This window comes from Blastomyces gilchristii (assembly GCF_000003855.2).
Source record: "Blastomyces gilchristii SLH14081 genomic scaffold supercont1.5, whole genome shotgun sequence".
Lineage (NCBI taxonomy): Eukaryota > Fungi > Ascomycota > Eurotiomycetes > Onygenales > Ajellomycetaceae > Blastomyces > Blastomyces gilchristii.
The window spans coordinates 889,427-908,423 of NW_003101678.1; the positions used below are offsets into that span (position 1 = coordinate 889,427).

Sequence of the window (18,997 nt, forward strand, 5' to 3'; positions counted from 1 at the left end):
TACAAGAAAATGACTAAATTCAGAAATATCTGAATAGCAAGAGAAGGAAATCAATCAGATATAGTCTGTTAAAACAGCTATATACTATCTTTTAATAATTTGTTTTGTTACAGTCTCTCTTTACTTTATCTTTTCTATTCAATTCCTTTCTATCTATCTATTTAATGTGTCTATCTTTAAGACTGTGTTCTCTTTTCTTTTGTCATGATATTGTTAAATAGTTTCAAAGTATCAGAAGATGTTAAAATACTGCAATTTATAAACAGTTTTTGTATTCTGAGCTGGAATTTTCTCATTTTGAATATCTGAAATTGATGAATGTATAATAGTTAACTTACAGATATAGGAAAAACCCTGAGAACTAAAAGTTCTCAGGTAGATGTCATAGTCTCTGACTGCATACATCTATAATTGAAGAATAATAATAATAATAATCAATTTCCACCTCTTCATATTCAGATACTTCTGAATTCAGTCATTTTCTTGTAGCTGCTTGAGTTTCTGATAGAAAGTCTATTACATATTTAATTCCTGTCTCATTTAAGAATAGAAATCTCATATTTAATTGATTTAAATCATACTTCTTCTTCAATCTGACTCTGAGACTATTGTATAATGCACAATGTATTACAATATACTCAGAATTTTCATTTGCATTGCAGAATGAGTACTCTGTTGAATCAAATCTATCATTAAATCTTTGTATATAGGATTTGAAATAACCATGTCCTAGTTTCAGTTGAATTATAGATGAGAATATTTTCTTATTACATTTAATTGAACAAGATTTTCACTTTGATTTTGTCTCAAATCTTGAATAATGTATACTCTTCTTTTATTTCTGTCAGCTTTTATTTCACTTGTTTAAACAAGATTCTTTTATCTTTCTCTTTATGAAAGATCAGAACACTGTTTTTTAAATAGATCTGCTTAATTCTGAACTCTTCTTTACAGCTGAAGCAGCCATTTCATTATCATAAATATTCATAGAAGTCAGAACTCAGTGCAGATGAATTATCAGTTTTAATATTCTTCTCTTTTGAATTTTTAAAACAGAGTGTAAAATCAGTTCAAGATTCATTTGATTATTAAAAATCTGACTATTTCTAACTCTTTTTAAAGCAGCTTGACTATCAGAGAATATTCATATCTCTTTCAAACTATTTTCTCTTTTATAAGATATTATTTCAATGAGTGTGAAAGTTTTCACTATTACAAATAGTTCAGCATCAACAACTTCAGCTTCGCAGTCTAAATTTCAGAAATCTGAGATAAAATTGATATTATCTTCAGTATAAGCAATGCCTGTGCCTAATCTATTCAAATTCTCATTTTTTGAGATATCTGAGTAAATCAGAATAGAGTCTTTCATATTAATTATAGAGATCTTCTTCAAATACTGTTTATATTCTCTCTCTTTAGATGGTTCACTTATTTATAAGTTCATAAGAGACTTCAGCTTATTTCTTCAGAGAGATATCTTCTCATGATTAATTTTCTCAACATTTAATGAAGAAAATTGATTTTTAATAAGTGAATATAGTCTATACAGTTGAGAGAGCATTTTCCTTAAAGTATTATTCTCATTTCAATCAAGAAATCTATTTCAATCCAGTTTATTTCCTGAGTTAACTAATGAAAATGAAGAGAAGACTCTTTCTCTGATTATATAATTTGAGCTCATCTTCATATCTCTGAGAGCATAGTTTATACAGGCTTTTTCAAACTGAACAGTAGAAGATGAAATTGAAGCTTCAATTTTCATTGCTTTAATAGAAGATGATTTGAATGCTTTCAGAATTCTTCTTAAAGCTCTGTTTTATAGACTTTGAAAGAGTTCAGTGAAATCATCTTGATTGTTTCATCAAACTTGAACTTTATAATCAGCTAATGAGATAATACAGGCTATGTATAACTGTCTCATAGTCTGAAAGAATAGATCTCTCTCAGTATTTAATAGTCTGATTATACTACTCAGTAGTCTCTCTGTCTTGATGATTCTTTGTTGAATATGATATTTAAAATTCAACTTGGAGTTTAATCATACTTCTAGTTATTTGACATTCAAACTGGGTTTAATCTCTTGATTCAAAAGAGTGAGACTTAGTTCTTTCTCATTAAATCTGAGAAAAAAGTGAATTAACTCAGTTTTATTCATATCAAATTGAATTAGATTGATATCTGCTCTAACAAAGATTTCCTTTACTACTTTCTCAATTATTTCTAAATTCTCTTTGATTGTCTTTGAACTGTAGAGTAGATCAATATTATCTACATAACTTGAAGATCTCACTATTTTCATCACTCTATTCTTGAATAGATATGCAGTGTATATTACAAATAAAACAGGTGAGATTGAAGATTCTTATGATACTTCTATTTTTATCTTAGTTTTATCTTGTTTTCTTCTATCAAAGAATAGTTGTATAATTCTTTTAGATATAAAATAATTAACTCATTTTATTAGAGAAAGTGGCAGTTTTAATATCTTCAAAGTTTGAATCATCTTAGACTTTGAAACATGATCAAATGCATCTTTTATATCAATAAAAACTGCAGTTAAGACCAGGTCTTCATACTTTACTACTTAAATATCATGAATAACTGAGAGAACAGTGTCAATTATAGAACATTGTTTTCTATCTCTCATTTATTCATTAAATAGATGAGAATCACTAATAGAGCTTATAAAAGATAATCTAGTAGCTATTATTCTTTCTAGAATCTTTCTTAAACAGTTCAATAGAGATATTACTCTATATAACTTAGAAATTGAAGCTTTTCTATTAGGTTTTATAAGGATTACTTCAGTAGCTTCTCTTCAGCATTCAGAATAATAATCATTTTTTAAGAGATTGAAAAAGAGCTCAAAATATTCATTCAAGTAGAAATATGTGTTTTGAATAATCAAGTGATTAATTGAATCAGGCTCTGCAGCAGTTTTAATTGAACTTCAGAATATTACTGACTCTAGTTCATCACATGTAAGCTCAGACTATTCCCAGTTATTTTCATCAATATATTCATGAAATGACATATTCTTCTCTTCTAAATATGATGAGTTTTGAAAGAGAATTCTTATAAAAGCTTGACATTTTTTCTCAAAAGAGTTTACTGTATACAATTCATTCTGAAATTTATATTCTAAGATTGAAAGCTTTGCTACACTTCTTGTTTTAGTACAGTTGAAGACTTTAAAAACTTCTTTTTCTTATGCATTTTTAAGAAATTTGTTTCAGTAATCTGTTTTGACTCTTTTAATATCTGAAAAATATTCATTTCAAATAGCTTTGAACTCTTCATCAGATATTAAGTTATTCTTTCAATCTCTCTTAGCAGTGACTAATTGCTTTCTTTTAGAAGTGATATTCTCATTTCATCAAGGTTTGAAATACTCAGAAGACTTTTTCTTTGAAATATTTTCTTCAATACTTGTTAGAAGAATAGATGTAATCAGCTTTACTCTATTCTCAAGCATTTCATTTTAGATATCTTGACTTTGATTTCAATAAAGCTCACTCTGTCTTTCAGATTTCAGCTGTTTTACTCTTTCTTCAACTGCTTTTCAATCAGCTTTTTCAAAGTTATACTGATTAGAGAGAAGAGGATTTTCACTTCTTTATTTTTCACTCAGTTTAATATCAAATTGAATGATCTCATGATCTGATCCTGAGATTTCATTTGAATTAGTAAACCAGTTTATAAGTCTTTTTTCAATTAGAGTTTATAACATGAAAGTTAGATCTATAATAGATTTCTATTTCATGCCTTTTCTAAAGAATGTTTGTTGATCAGACTTGTTAACTAAATCTATTGAATGCTTAAAAGTTTATTTAATCAGTTTATCTGCTCTTACTACTCTTATGCACTCTGAGTTCTATCAGAGATAATGTGCATTAAAGTCTTCTGCAATTATAGAGTTTTTTAAGAGTATTATATTCAAAAATTCTCTGTTAATTGTTCAGATATTGTTATTTTCTTTCAATGACTTTTCATTATGAATATTTATAAGTTGAATAGTATGAAACTAATTCTCTTTATCTATAATATCACTCACTAGAATATCAGAGTCAGATATGATATCAAATCTTAGATTAAATTGATATCTTGATCTTTTTCTCTTATAGATTACTACTCTTGATTTTATCTCAGATTTTTCAGAAGAAAAGCAGTAATAGCTTGAATGAGAAATAATGTACTTTTGCTCAGTATCAAAGTTTGATTGTTGAAGAAGTACAAAGTCAACTTTTTATTCAAATACAATCTGAAGACAAGAATAAATGCAATTTGAGTTTCTATTCACATTGTTTTGAATAAATGTGATTTTTAAAGAGTTTTTAAACTTTTTTTGTTATTTTTGTTGTATATTCATACTAAAAGAGAGTGAACATAGAGTAGAATCTAATCACTATCACTAGATAGTACATTATAACTATTTTGAAAAGCAGAAATCTCAACTGCTTGCATTCTATCTAGTTTATTATCAGAGTCATTTCTCAATTCTCTAATCTTAACCACTGTTTGAGAATTCAAATTCTATTGATATTTACCTGAAGAATTGAAGTATGATGATCAAGATAGTTAAGAGTTTCTTCTTTTTAAGCTTACAGTTATAGATTTACTAGCTTGACTTTTCTTCTCAGTTTTAGATTCACTTTGACCTTCATCTTTTCTTCAGTTCTTCTTAGTTCTTGAAGTAAATATATATTCTTTTGAGCTAGATGCATGTTTTTCTTTGCAATTGAAGCACTTAAGCAGAGTATATTGACATATTTCATCTCTTTTTAAGCATGTTTCACATTTATACTTACTAGTTTTATAATCTCTAGTACAGAATGCGCATTTTGAGTCTCTGAAATAAGAGATTACAAAGTGTTCATATCTTTGACAGTTTGAACACTGTGATTGAGCTTTGAGATTCATTCTTGAGTCTTTGTATTTATGAACTCTTATTTTCAAATCTGTTACTCTTACTTCAGAGATTCTTGATTATTCAAGTATCTTTGTATATACTAGAACAGATGTATTTCTTCTACTCTGTCTGAACTCAATTGAATTAAGTTATACAGACTCTTTTCTCAGTTGCATAGAATGTATTCTTGTAATTCATTTTTGAGAAGCAACATTTCTTCTTCACAGTCAAAGATTTCAACTGGAATATTATAAAGAATGAATTTGTCTCACTTTTCATCTCTCTCAGATAGAATTATTGTATTCAGTAGAGATTCTATTACTGATTTTCAGAGATTCTCATTCTGCATGAGGAATTCTGGACTGAATTCAGGCATTGTAGTCAAAATAATAGAATTTTCAAAGAAAGATAACTCAATTGAAGCTATAACTGATCTTTGAACTTCAATAACAGTTATTAACTGAGAAAAGAACTGCTGATTAATTTCATTTCTGATTCTGAAAATGAGATTTGAGTTTAGCTTGTTTTTTTGCAAGATCTTCTGATTTGAGACTTTAAGAATAAGTCTTCTCTTTCTGAAGATTTGAAAGTTCTTCTCTTTTTACATTTCTTTTTTTTCTTTTCTATAAACAGAGATCTGAGTAATATTCTTCTCAGTTTTCTCAGAATTTTGAGCAGATTTTGAAATAGCAGGTTTAGAGATAGCAGATTCTGCTACTTGAGTATATGTTTTCTTCTGATTTGAAGAAGAAGATGAAGAAGTAGAAGATGAAAAAGAGTCAGTGACTGTACTAGAAGATTTCAATATTTTTTGAATTGTGTTTGAAATTTCAAGTTTGAACTTGATCACTTCTTGTAGTTGTCTAGCCTGAGTATGAAGAAGTAACACAACTTCTTCATTCTTCTCACTCAGACACTGTTTTTCAAGAATTTTGCTTACTTTTTTCAGTTTCTGTATTTCAAGAACTTGTTATTTCTCTATTTCTTTCTTCTTTCTTCTCTTTAGAATTTCAATCTCAGTAACAGCATCTGGAAAAGCATCTTTTTTCACATCACCTGAGTGTACTCTTGAACTCATTTTACTCACTGAATGAAAAGTTGATCAGACTGTTTCAATTGAGAGATTTATCAGTCTATTTTCAAATGAAAAGTTGATCAGACTGTTTCAATTGAGAGACTTATTAATCTATTTTCAAATGAAAAGTTGATCAGACTGTTTCAGTTGAGAGATTTATTAGTCTATTTTCCATTGAAAAGTTGATCAGACTGTTTCAAAAGAAGAATAAAAGACTTTTATGTATAAAACATCTGATTTTTTTCACACTAGTTCAGTAACTAGATTAGATTTTTGAAGAGAATCTAATAAACTAAAATTGATTTTTAAGATAAATCAATAAAATCCTTACAAACTCTTTCTTGAAATATAGTGAGGAAAAGTATGATATCAATTAATAATAAATCAGATGATATGACAGTTTTTGAGAGAAAAACTGATAAAAAAAATAAGTTAATTTTTTGCAGAAAAATTGATTAAAACTATTTAATTTTATTTCAAATCATTCAATTCTTCTCAAACAACAAGTGTGCAACTCAAATCAGTTAATAAAAAGTGTAAAAGAGAAATAAGTATTAATGAAAGCTCTTCAGTCACTGAAAAAGTAATTCTTACTTAAAAGAATATGAAATTATGACAGAAAACAACTCTGTTTTTAATTATTTGTAAGAATATTATATAAAACTCAGAGAAAACACCTTACTTTTTCAAGACAAGTAAAAAACTATTTTTAAGATCTTTTTTTTTGTATTAACTGCTGCAGAAGAATGAGATAGAAACTGCTAAGATATGTACTACTATATATTCTCTATCAAGACTTTATCTCTTCAGAGTCTTGATATTATAAAGAATATAAGTCTATTTCTATATAATAATATAAATATTATTAGCAGAATGTAGAGAAACTGATTATTTATATCTCAAAATAGAAGACTTTATCAATGATTATATTAATATAGAGTTAATTCTCAAATTTAATAGAAATCTAGTGTTGCTGTTCTCAATTCCTTATAGAATCTATTGAATATTCAGATATTAAAACTAGATTTAATATATCTCACTGTGCAGAGATCAAAGACTCAGTCACATCTTGAGATATACTGAATTTATAGTTGTTAATATGCTGTTAACTTGTTCTGTTAACTCATTATTCACTGATTATATATTAAGTACTGTTATCAAGGTATCTTTTTGTATTGTTCTATCAGAGATGAGTCAGATTGAGAGAAGTGATTCAAGAGTGAGACTTGACATTGATGTCTAGATACACTGAAGACAGACAGAGTATTCACAGAGATTGCACTTCAGAAGTGTCTGTTGATTATGTGCTTGATATTATTACTGAGATATCTTTCTGTATTTTTCTGCCAGGAATGGGCCAGATTGAGAAGGGCGGTATGAGGGTGAGACTTGGCATTGATGTTTTGAAACATCAAAGATGAACAGGGTTTTCGCGAACATTACTTCTCAGATATCTTCACAATTACAGATCAGGGATCTTCCAAAATTGAGAAGATTGAGGCATATGACTAGGTCTTTTCACCTTACAATTTGTATGGCAATTTGGCCCGAGGTTGTGGTGTGGTTAGACTGGCCGGCGGGACCATGAATTTCACATTTGGTCCCATTTGATCTGGTCCCATACATTTCTTGACATGAGTCCCACCAGGACCAAGCCTCAAAGAAATCTGAAAATGAATCATTTCTGAGAGAAATGATGTGAAAAATGACCAGATTTAATTCAAGAACAGTGAAATGAGAGTAATTCCTCAGAATAAACTGTGAAAGATGATCATTCTTTCAAAATCAGAATGAGACTGAGACTGAAGATCAAAATCAGTCTCATTCAGTTCATTCAGTGATTGCTTATATAATCAGAATTTGGTAATGATTATTGATAATGCTTATAAAATAACTAAATACATTCTTGTGCAAGTTTATTCTTCACTTTCTCATGAAAACTACACTTCTCTGATATACTGTGATCAGAGGTATTAAACTGTCTGATAATTTCATGTTTTACAATCATGAGTTTCTTGATTGTTTCTTCTTGTAATTGTTTTCAGTAATAGTGATAAATATCTTGACTTGAGTTGAACTTTCACTTCATTCTCATCTCTGTCAATGAAATTGTCAGAATATCATATATCATCAGTGTAATAGTTGAATATATACTCTTAACAATTTTTCATAACTCTAGAATTGATTTGATGTGTAAATTTGTCAGATCATCTTGAAAATAGCAGTTAAATTCAGTTTTACAAGTATGTAGTTTTGCCTGATTTTCAGTTGCAATCAATGTATGTAAGTTCTGTTTCAAAGTTAGTATTATAGTTCTATGAGATATGAAGTGTTATCAAAGATTGTTACTTACTAGAGAATTGTATTTCACTGTCTTCATATCTTGAATATCTGCTTGTTCAAATCTCTGATAGTTGACATTGTAGTAGTCTCAGACTAATTTAATATATAAGTCTTGTTTCTTCTCTATTCAATCTTGAGAAGTGTAGATATTAACTTGATGAGAGAGATCTAGTAGAGCTGCTACAGTATAGTACTCTGTAAAAGATTGTTCAGTTTTGCTGTAGTAATATGCCAGTTTATTTCTTACAGTAATAATAGCCTGTGCTATAGTATCATCTCAGACTGAATTTCTTTTTAAGTGATTCAACTACTTCTCAAGATGAGTAAATAAACTGTTATACACTTATCAGACTGACTGCAGCATTGATGTACAAGTGATTGAGACTGTCTTTATTATCTTATAAAACTGAAACAGTAAATTAATCATATATTTCAACTGAGTTCACTTTATATCAGAAACTTTCAATATCTGAATCTTTTTCTGATCAGAGTATTGCACTCAATAATCAATTATCTGACACAATTGAAGAGTCTGAACAGTCATCTTATATATTGAACTTCACTATGTTCTAACATTCTGTATCATATTCAGTGATGTGACTGATTTGTTTGTTTATTGAATATCATGAAATTATTATTGTTATTTAAAGAAGATACAAATCATATTAGCAATGTTTCAAATCTGTAATATTTAAATTATTAATTAATCTATTCAAAATTAACAGTAGTATTATCAAAAAGTGTTATTAAAAAGCAATATTAAAAAGTATTGTCAAAAAATATTATCTTTTGCAAAGTGAATGCAAAAGTTACTTGAGTAATCATTTTCATCTCATTCTCATCTCAAGAACCAGTTATCTCATTATTCTTTATCTCAATGTTAAGATTCTTTATCAGTGTTTGTATCACAAGTTAAATCACATGAGTAATGCAGGGAATATAACCTTGTTTATCATTTCAGAAATACAAAGTCAATTTTTACTTTAAGCTGTTCATCATAGTGTAGTTATTTGCAGCATTATCAGTTATAATTGTAAGAAGACTGAGACTAATATCTCAATAGTCATTTTTAATCACAGTCATTAATATCTCTGTCATATAATTCTCAGTATGACTACTGATCAATGATTCAAATTCAATTAATATCTTTTGATAAGTTCAGTTCTCATCAATGTAATAACATGTAACTCTCATAAATGCAAGATTGTTTATACTAGTTCATGTATTCACTGTGAGAGACACTCTTTGATGATTCTTTAACTCTGATTCTAGATGTTGTATATTGACTTTGTAGTATATCTTGAGATTGAACTGAAGACAGAATTGATGTGGAATATGAAGATTTGAATTAAGTATTTGAAGAAGTGTTCAGAATTCGGGGTTTTCAATTGCTTGAAGAGAAAGATTCAGAGATATACATATATAAAGTAATTATTCACAGAAGTTATCAGATGAGAGTTATAGAATCAGAGTACTGATATATAATTATTTTCACATGATTTTCTTCAAATTAGAAAGTTAGTGTTATCAAAAATCATTATCTGATAGAGTAACTTATCAGCTCAGTAGTAATTTTCTGATTATTTTTCTTTTATTGTCTGCATTCTGATGACTTCAGATGTTGAGAAATTTCTTCAGAGTTATAATCAGTTTATAATAAATGTTTCTGAATGAAGTTACAGTGATTGTAACAGAGAGATAACTCTTCAGTAATCTACAATACAATCTGTTGATAATTATTTCATAGTTCATCTCAGTATTTGTATTGAGTTTTTCATAAATTTTATGACCTGAAATCAGATATGAAGAATGAAGTGATCATTTATTATAATTGAAAGAGAGCATTCTGTGTTAAATTGTAAATAACATAAACTTTGTGATTCACAGTGATTTCTTGAAGAGTTTGTAAATCTTCAATAGAAATAAAAGAAGTGAAAGAAGTGAATTCAGAAGACATGATAATAATTTGAGAAAGATAATAATTTATTTTTAATAACTGATCACTGATGTGTGTAAGAAGAATTAATATAAGAGAAAATAATCTTCTTTCATAGCTTAGTTATAATTTTAGTACTAACTCAGATTGAATATCATCAATGTATAAAAGTAAATAAACAATCTTGATTAATCTCTGTCATATTTCTTGAAATATATTAATATTATGAAAGAGAGTCTTATCAAATTGTATTATCAGATAATATCATTAAAAATATATTAATATTATGAATATCAATGTTGAAAAAATGTTGATACTTATACATTATAGTGATATGATAGTTGAATATATATATATATATTATTCCTGATATTGATAATTGATTATAACTTGTATAATAATTTTTGAAAACTCAAAATTAATTTCAATTATTAACTAATAGTTATGAACTTATAACTAATTAATATAAAAAGAAAAAAACTTTTTCTATTTATTATCTTTCTTCTCTTTCTCATTCTTCTCATCATTCTTCACAATTCACTTCTCATTCTCATTCTCCTTCTTCTTCTTCTTATCTGAGATGATAATCATCTTAAAATCTCTCTCTGCTGTCTTCTCAGAGAAGAGTTCTCACTGCTTCTCCTCAGCCAGGTCAATCTGCACTTTAAAATCCCACATTTTCTGGTCTGCTGTCTCGGGTTTCATCTCAGCAGTAAGCAGATTGACATGCTCAGAGAGCAGAGCTGCCTTCTCAATGTTCTGAATCATGAAGCACATTTGAGACCTGAACAAGGTCTCAATCCTCTTCTCTGCCAGCTTCTGCTAATCAATTACAGAACAGAAGTATTATCAAAAATTATTATCTCTCAATAAAAAACTTATCAGTTTTGACTTCTTTATCTTCTACTTCAATACCTTCTCAATCTTCTTCTATTATCACTTATTTATAGTAATACTCTTCTTCTCTCTCTCTCTCTTCATCTTAGTCTTAAATCATTCTCAGAACTTCTTCTGATTTCACTGCTGCTGTATGAGACTCTTTACTATCTTCTTTTTCAATCTCTTATGAGCGGCATCATTCACATTATTTCTATACTTAGTTCAGTCTAAATCTATCAGAAGTATTACTCAAAATTATTATTATTCTACTTTCTTACAGAGCCTCTTCAAGGCATAATAATATGCCTTGTGATCTGTCTTCTCATGCTTGAACATCTTCTTCTTCTCTCTCTTCAATCTGTGACAGTGCTCACGCGCCTTGGTGGTCCGCAGAACTGCAGAATATTTGAAGAGGAATGATATAATTGGTTTTAATGAGTATTGAGAGAGAGATGAAGACAGGCAATGATATGATAATAATAATAATGATGATGATGATGATAATGATGATGATAATAGTAATGATGATGATGATAATGATGATGATAATGAAATGAGAAGTGTATCAGAATATATTATTGACTTATCAAACATAAAGAGACAAAGAAACTATTAACAGCTTTCAGAGATGTACAGAAACAGCTACAGTGTTGTATAGCAACATTATCTTCATTCAATGCATACACTATTGATATTCTTTGTATGCATTTATCATATAATCTATATCAGAGATACATGCAGAAAATAGATCTTTATTACTAGAGAGAATGATTACAGTGATTCTCTGTTTTCATATTATAAAGATAAGTTATTCTCATTTCTTTCTTCTCTCTTTTCTCTTCTTCTTCAACTCATCACTAAGTTCAAGCTGGTATGAAAACTATTAAAACACTCATAGAAACTCTCAAATTGAAGAGTATAGACTAATCAAATTTTAAATACAGATGAATTAAATTATATTTAATAATACTAATTATTCATTTCTCTCTTAATAAAATAATAGTCACATCTTCTCTCTCCCTTCTCAAATGAAACATGGCTTGTGAAAAGCAAGTATCACAGCAGGTCATAATGACCAACACAGTCTCAGCATGTAGGGCTGTATACATACAGTGTGTGCTGAACTGAGAGACTGTATGAGTTGCAAACTGACAGCAGCATCTCAGAGAGAGCTGTGCAGCATGAGAAAGCTGCAACTCTCAGTCACATATACAGAGAGTGAATCACTGCAGTAAGTGCATATACATTGCATGAAAGTAATGCTTTTTAATAATACTCAGTCTCTGATATTATGAAAATAGAGTCTCTCTGTGAGATTCATTTTTATCAGAAGTTAGAGGATTTTATATTTCTCAAGATTATCTTTACACACCTTGTCTGTGAAATTAATGAGAAGAATCATCAATTTCAGCATTCTATTCTTAATGTTATTCAAGTGGCAGCAGAGTCTATTCTGATCACACTTTTTAAGTGTATATTTTCTAATTATTCACATTTATACAGATATATACTGATTATTTATTAGATTATGTTAAGATAATGACTCATCACAGTCATGTTATTCTCACTATGAGAGATACACAGTTGGTGATGAATATTGCAAAGACTCTGAGAAGTGAGTATTTTGAGAATACTGCAGCTCTGCAATCTTGATTTTTTTTTATTTTTATTTTTTGTTTTTTTCTTTTTCTTTTCTTTTTGTTTTTTTTATTGTGATTTTTTCTTATATTTGTTTTGTTTTTTGTTTTTTGTTTTTTTTTGTATTTTATGTTTTTTTCATAATTACAATTATATGAATTATAATCTGTGTTCAGAAAAGTAATAATATTTGATAATACTCTCTGTTGAATTTTCAACAAATGAGCACTATGTTATGATATTATATAAGTGAGAAATGATTTTATAGTCTTATTTAATATCATTCTCAATAATGGGATCAGAATGAAAATGTGACTAAGAATTCAAACATATTCTTTATCTGAGACTAGATTTTTATTTGAAAAGTGAATCTGAAATCTTTAATATTTGAAATAACATGATTTGAGATCAATGTGATGAACACAAACCATGATCAGAAGTAATGCTTTTAGGCAATGTGACAACTGTAAAGTTTGGTCCTGGTCCCAGACACGGTCACACGGTCAGTCTAGGTGTGGTAGGGGAGAACGGGGGATAATCCCACACAGGAGTTTCGAACAACATCTGGTTCATGTTTGGCTGGATAACTCCACCACCACACGGGGTATGCGGTCGGCGATGGGGTCAAAATGCTTGTATGATCGAGGGCTTTTCGATGGATCTATCGGCGGGTTCTTATTCAAAAAATCGAGCGAGTTTGTGATGAAGCGGTTGTAAGATTCTTGGAAATGATTCACTCTTCAGTATATCTGTAAGAGTTAAGAAGATTCTTATAAATATAAAGATAAACTATCTATAGAAATTCACAAAGTTCAGAGAGATCTCAATTTTGTGAATACTAGTTAACTCTGATTATAATATAGATAGTCTCAATCTGTGAAGACTTTATTTGAATATTATTTATAATTATTACATATTCTAGAAAATGAATCTGATAAGTACTGAAGTTATACTTTATAAGCTTAATATACAGTTCTATCTTATCTAAGATCTTTAATATAGTTTATATATACTCATTGTGTTCTTTCTTCTTTATAAAGTATATTATCACATTATTCAGATATATAATTATAAAGATATTCAGATATACATGAAGTATTTTATTAATAAAAGACTGAAATACTATAAGAGTATTAGTCAAATTAAAAGACATTACTAAATATTTAAATAATCTCAGTATAGTTTTAAAGATAGTCTTTTATTCTTCTTTAAACTGTATTCACAGCTGTGTATATATAGTGATTATATTCAGTTATATGAATATAATAGCTCTTATAAGACAGTTGATTACATTCTCAATCAGAGATAGAAGATAGCAACTCTTTATAGTCTTAAAGTTCAGATTATAGTAGTTTATATATAATCTGAGATCTTTATTCTTCTTCTTTACAAATATTACAGAGACTTCTGTGAAGATCTGTAAAAATTGAATAAAGTTATGCTTCAGATTCTTCTTTATATAAGCTTACACAGCTTCTGTTTTATAATAAGAGAGTTTATAGATTGATTCTCAGAAGAGTTTCTACTCTTCTATTAAATCTATTATCAGATTCTTCTCATAGTGAGATGAAAGCTTAGCTATCTTAGCTGAACTGAACATCTCTATAAGATCTCAGTATTTCTCTAATATCTGAAGCTTAGTTTTTATGATTACAAAGTTCTTAGACATTTATAAAGTTATTATATAGATAGACTTATCTTCTCTAATTAACTCTACAGTATTAACTGATTCTATCTTTATAACTGAGTCTATCAACACTGATCAGAAATATAAACCTGACTTGTAAACAGCTATATATGAATTATATCTTTGAAGTTATATAAGTCTTAAGTACATGTTATCTATAATATCTGTGATAATCATAGTTTTTATAAATCTTCTTCAAGTTTCAGAGAGATCTTACAATTCAAAGATAACTTTTATAAGTTTCTCAGCTCCCAGATCTGAGTTCTCACATTCAGCTTATTATAGAAGTAGATTCTCAGTTTTCATTACTCAGCTTATTTATATTATAAGCTTTAAAGATACTACAGTGATCTGAAAGTCTGAGTTTATTAATACTTCTTATACTTATAAAATAGTAGTATCATGGCACAGTCTCTCTCTATAAGTATGTATTTTTATTGACAAAGTAACAGATTCAGATGTTAGCTTTAAGACTCTTCAGAAGACTATTACTAACTCTATTTATAACTTCTTAAATTTCTATTTTAATTTATCAGAACAGTTTGTATGAAGATGTTCTGATTTAGAATAGATAAAGTAGAGACTCTTTTTCTTAATCTTTCTATTATATACTGTGTTTATGAAAGCTTATAAAGCTCTCTCTCTCTACTTAGTAGTCAGATATGAATCTCTCTATATCTTATTATCTTTTCACAGTAAATCTGATCTCTGTTATTCTAACTCTTATAGAATCAGTCAGTAATTCACTCTTTATAAGTCTGTAACTCTCACAGTGATCTGTAAATAGTGAATAAGAGTTATCAGTTTCTTCAGAGTCAAGAACTTAGAGTCTTACTTAATAAGTCTATTCTGTATATTTAGACTGATTATGTAACCGTGTCTGAGATCAGAATCAAACTTTATAGTTATTATATTATCTAAAAGTATTACTTCTGATTATAATTTATATTTATTACATTGATCTCAAATTACATTATTTCAAATATTAAAGATTTTAGATTCACTTTTCAAATAAAAATCTAGTCTCAGATAAAGAATATATTTATTATTATTATTATTATTATTCTTTTATTATACTCATATGCAAGCGGAGCTTATAATGAGTCCTTGCGTGATGTTAAATACAGGTCAAGTGTTGATTATATAGGAGGAAATACAGGTGTTGAGACCACGTCAAGATAACAAGAACATACATAGAAAAATACAAAGAAGTGATAATTAGATACATGCGATAATAACTTCCCAGCTCAGGAACATCAAGCAATTCATTGAAGTGATTTGTACACCTCTGTATTTGTTAGAAACCTGAGGTGCTTGAGTTCCGGATTTAATGAATTCCCTGCAGGTTTCGAACCCACGCGCCTTGATTTCCCACGCCAAGGTGCTACCAGGTGACCGCATTAACCATTCAGCCACCGGGGCAAGAATGTATTTAAATTCTTAGTCACATTTTCATTCTGATCTTATTATTGAGAATGATATTAAATAAGATTATAAAATAATTTCTTACTTACATAATATTATAACATAGTACTTATTTATTGAAAATTTAATAGACAGTATTATTAAATATTATTACTTTTCTAAATACAGATTATAATTTCTATAATTTTAATTTATAAAAAATATAAAATATAAAAAAAAACAAAAAAATAAAAAACAAAACAAAAACAAGAAAAAATTATAATAAAAAAAAGAAAAAGAAAAGAAATTAAAAAAAATAAAAAAAATCAAGATTACACAGTTATAGTACTCTTAAAATACTCACTTCTTAGAGTCTTTATATTATTCATTATTAACTGTGTATCTCTCACAGTGAGAGTAATATAGTTATAATAAGTTATTATCTTAACATTATCTAATAAATAATCAGTATATATCTATATCAATGTGAATAATTAGAAATTATACACTTAAAAAGTGTGATCAGAATGAACTCTGCAGTCACTTAAATAGTATTAAAAATGAAATAATGAAATTGATAATTTCTCTCATCAATTTCATAGATAAAATATATGAAGATAGTCTTGAAAAATATAAGATTCTCTGACTTCTGGTAAAAACAGATCTTATCACAGAGAGACTCTATTTTCATAATATCAGAGACTGAGTATTATTAAAAAGTGTTACTTTTATATAATATATATATACTTACTGCAGTGATTCACTCTCTGTATATATAATTAAGAGTGATAGCTTTCTCATACTGCACAGCTCTTCTTGAAATACTGTCACTGATTTGTAACTCACATAGTCTCTTAGTTCAGTACACACTGTGTATATACAGCTCTGTGTACTGAGACTGTATTAATCATTATAATCTGACATGATACTCACTTTTCACAGATCATATTTTATTTAAGAGAGAAGAGAGAACACAACTACTATGTTATTAAAAGAGAAATGAATAATTAATATTATAAAAGATAATTTAATTTCTTCTATATTTGAAATTTACTTAATCTACACTCTTCAATTTGAGAGTTTCTGAGAATGTTTTAATAGTTTTCATATTAGCTTGAAATTGATGATGAGTTGAAGAAGAGAAAAGAGAGAAGAAAGAAATTAGAATAACTTATCTTTATAATATGAAAACAGAGAATCACTGCAATTATTCTCTCTAGTAATAAAGATCTGTTTTCTACATATATCTCTGATATAGATTATATAATAACTGTATATCAAGAATATCAATAGTGTATGTATTAAATGAAGATAATATTACTATGTAATACTATAGCTGTTTCTGTATATATCTGAAAGCTGTTAATATTTTCTTTGAGTCTTTCTATATTTAATAAGTTAATAATATATTTCAATACACTCTCTCTTTTATTATTAGTATCATCACTATTATTATTATTATCATCATCATCATTACTATTATTATTATTATTATTATCATTATCATCATCATTATCATTATTATTATATTATTACTGACTGTTTTCTCTGTTTTTACTCTCTTTTAATACTTATTAAAACTAATTATATTATCTCTCTTCAAATATTCTACAGTTCTGCAGATCATCAAGATGTGTAAGCACTGTCACAGATTGAAGAAAGAGAAGAAAAAGATATTTAAGTAAAAGAAGACAGATTGTAAGATATATTATAATATCTTGAAAAGACTCTATAAGAGAGTAGAATAATAATAATTGTAAGTAATACTTCTCATGAATTTAGACTGAACTAAGTATAGAAATAATGCAGATAACACTATATATAAGAGATTGAAAAAGAAGATAGTGAAGAGTCTTATACAGCAGCAGTAAGATTAGAAGAAGTCTCAAGAATAATTTAAAACTAAGATGAAGAGAGAAAGAGAGAAGAAGAGTCTTACTATAAATAAACAATAGTAGAAGAAGATTAAAAGAGTGTTAAAGTAAGAGATAAAGAAGTTAAAACTGATAAGTTTTTTATTAAGAGATAATAAATTTTAATAACACTTCTGTTCTCTAATTGATTAGCAGAAGCTGACAGAGAAGAAGAAAATTGAGACCTTGTTCAGATCTCAAATGCACTTCATAATTCAGAATATTAAGAAGACAGCTCTACTCTCTGAACATGTCAATCTGCTTATCACTGACATGAAACCCGAGACAGCAGATCAGAAAATGCAGGATTTTAAGATGCAGATTAATCTGCCTGAGAGAAAGCAGCAGAAACTATTCTCTAAAAAAGCAGTGAAGAGAGATTTTAAAATGATTATCATCTCAGATAAGTAGACTGGCCGCCGGAATCATGAATTTCACATTTAATCTCATTTAATCTGATCTTATACATTTCTTAGCATGAGTTCCACCAGGATTAAGCATCAAAAAAACCTGAAAATAAATCATTTCTTTCAGAAATGCTGTGAAAAATGATCAGATTTAATTCAAGAACAGTGAAATGAGAGTAATTTCTTAGAATAAACAGTGAAAGATAATCATTCTTTCAGAATTAGAATAAGACTGAGACTGAAGATCAAATTCAGTCTCATTCAGTTCATTCAGTAATTACTTATATAATCAGAATTTGATAATAATTATTAATAACACTCATGAAACAACTAAATACATTCTTGTATAAGTTTATTCTTCACTTTCTCAGAAAAACTACACTTCTCTGATATACTGTAATCAGAGATATTAAACTATCTGATAATTTCATATTTTATAATCATAAGTTTCTTGATTATTTCTTCTTGTAATTGTTCTCAGTAATAGTGATAAATATCTCAGCTTGAGTTAAACTTTCACTTCATTCTCATCTCTGTCAATAAAATTACTAGAATATTATGTGTCATCAGTGTAACAGTTGAATATATACTCTCAACAATTTTTTATCACTCTAGAATTAATTTAATGTGTATATTTATCAGATTATCTTGAAGATAGTAATTAAATTCAGTTTTATAAGTATGTAGTTTTATCTGATTTTCAGTTATAATCAATGTATACAAGTTCTGTTTCAAAGTTAGTATTATAGTTTTATATGATATAAAGTGTTATCAAAGATCATTACTTACTAGCGAATTGTGAT

At 27.8% G+C, this 18,997-nt stretch overlaps 1 protein-coding gene across 1 annotated transcript; it reads left to right on the forward strand.

Annotated features, from left to right (window-relative positions):
• Positions 1–17,988: 17,988 nt before the first annotated feature.
• BDBG_16786 (uncharacterized protein) lies at positions 17,989–18,198 on the forward strand (the record flags this gene model as incomplete). The annotated part of the gene is made up of 1 exon (XM_031724668.1): positions 17,989–18,198. The coding sequence occupies one exon, from the start codon at positions 17,989–17,991 to the stop codon at positions 18,196–18,198; it is 210 nt and encodes a 69-aa protein (XP_031577645.1).
• Positions 18,199–18,997: the final 799 nt, after the last annotated feature.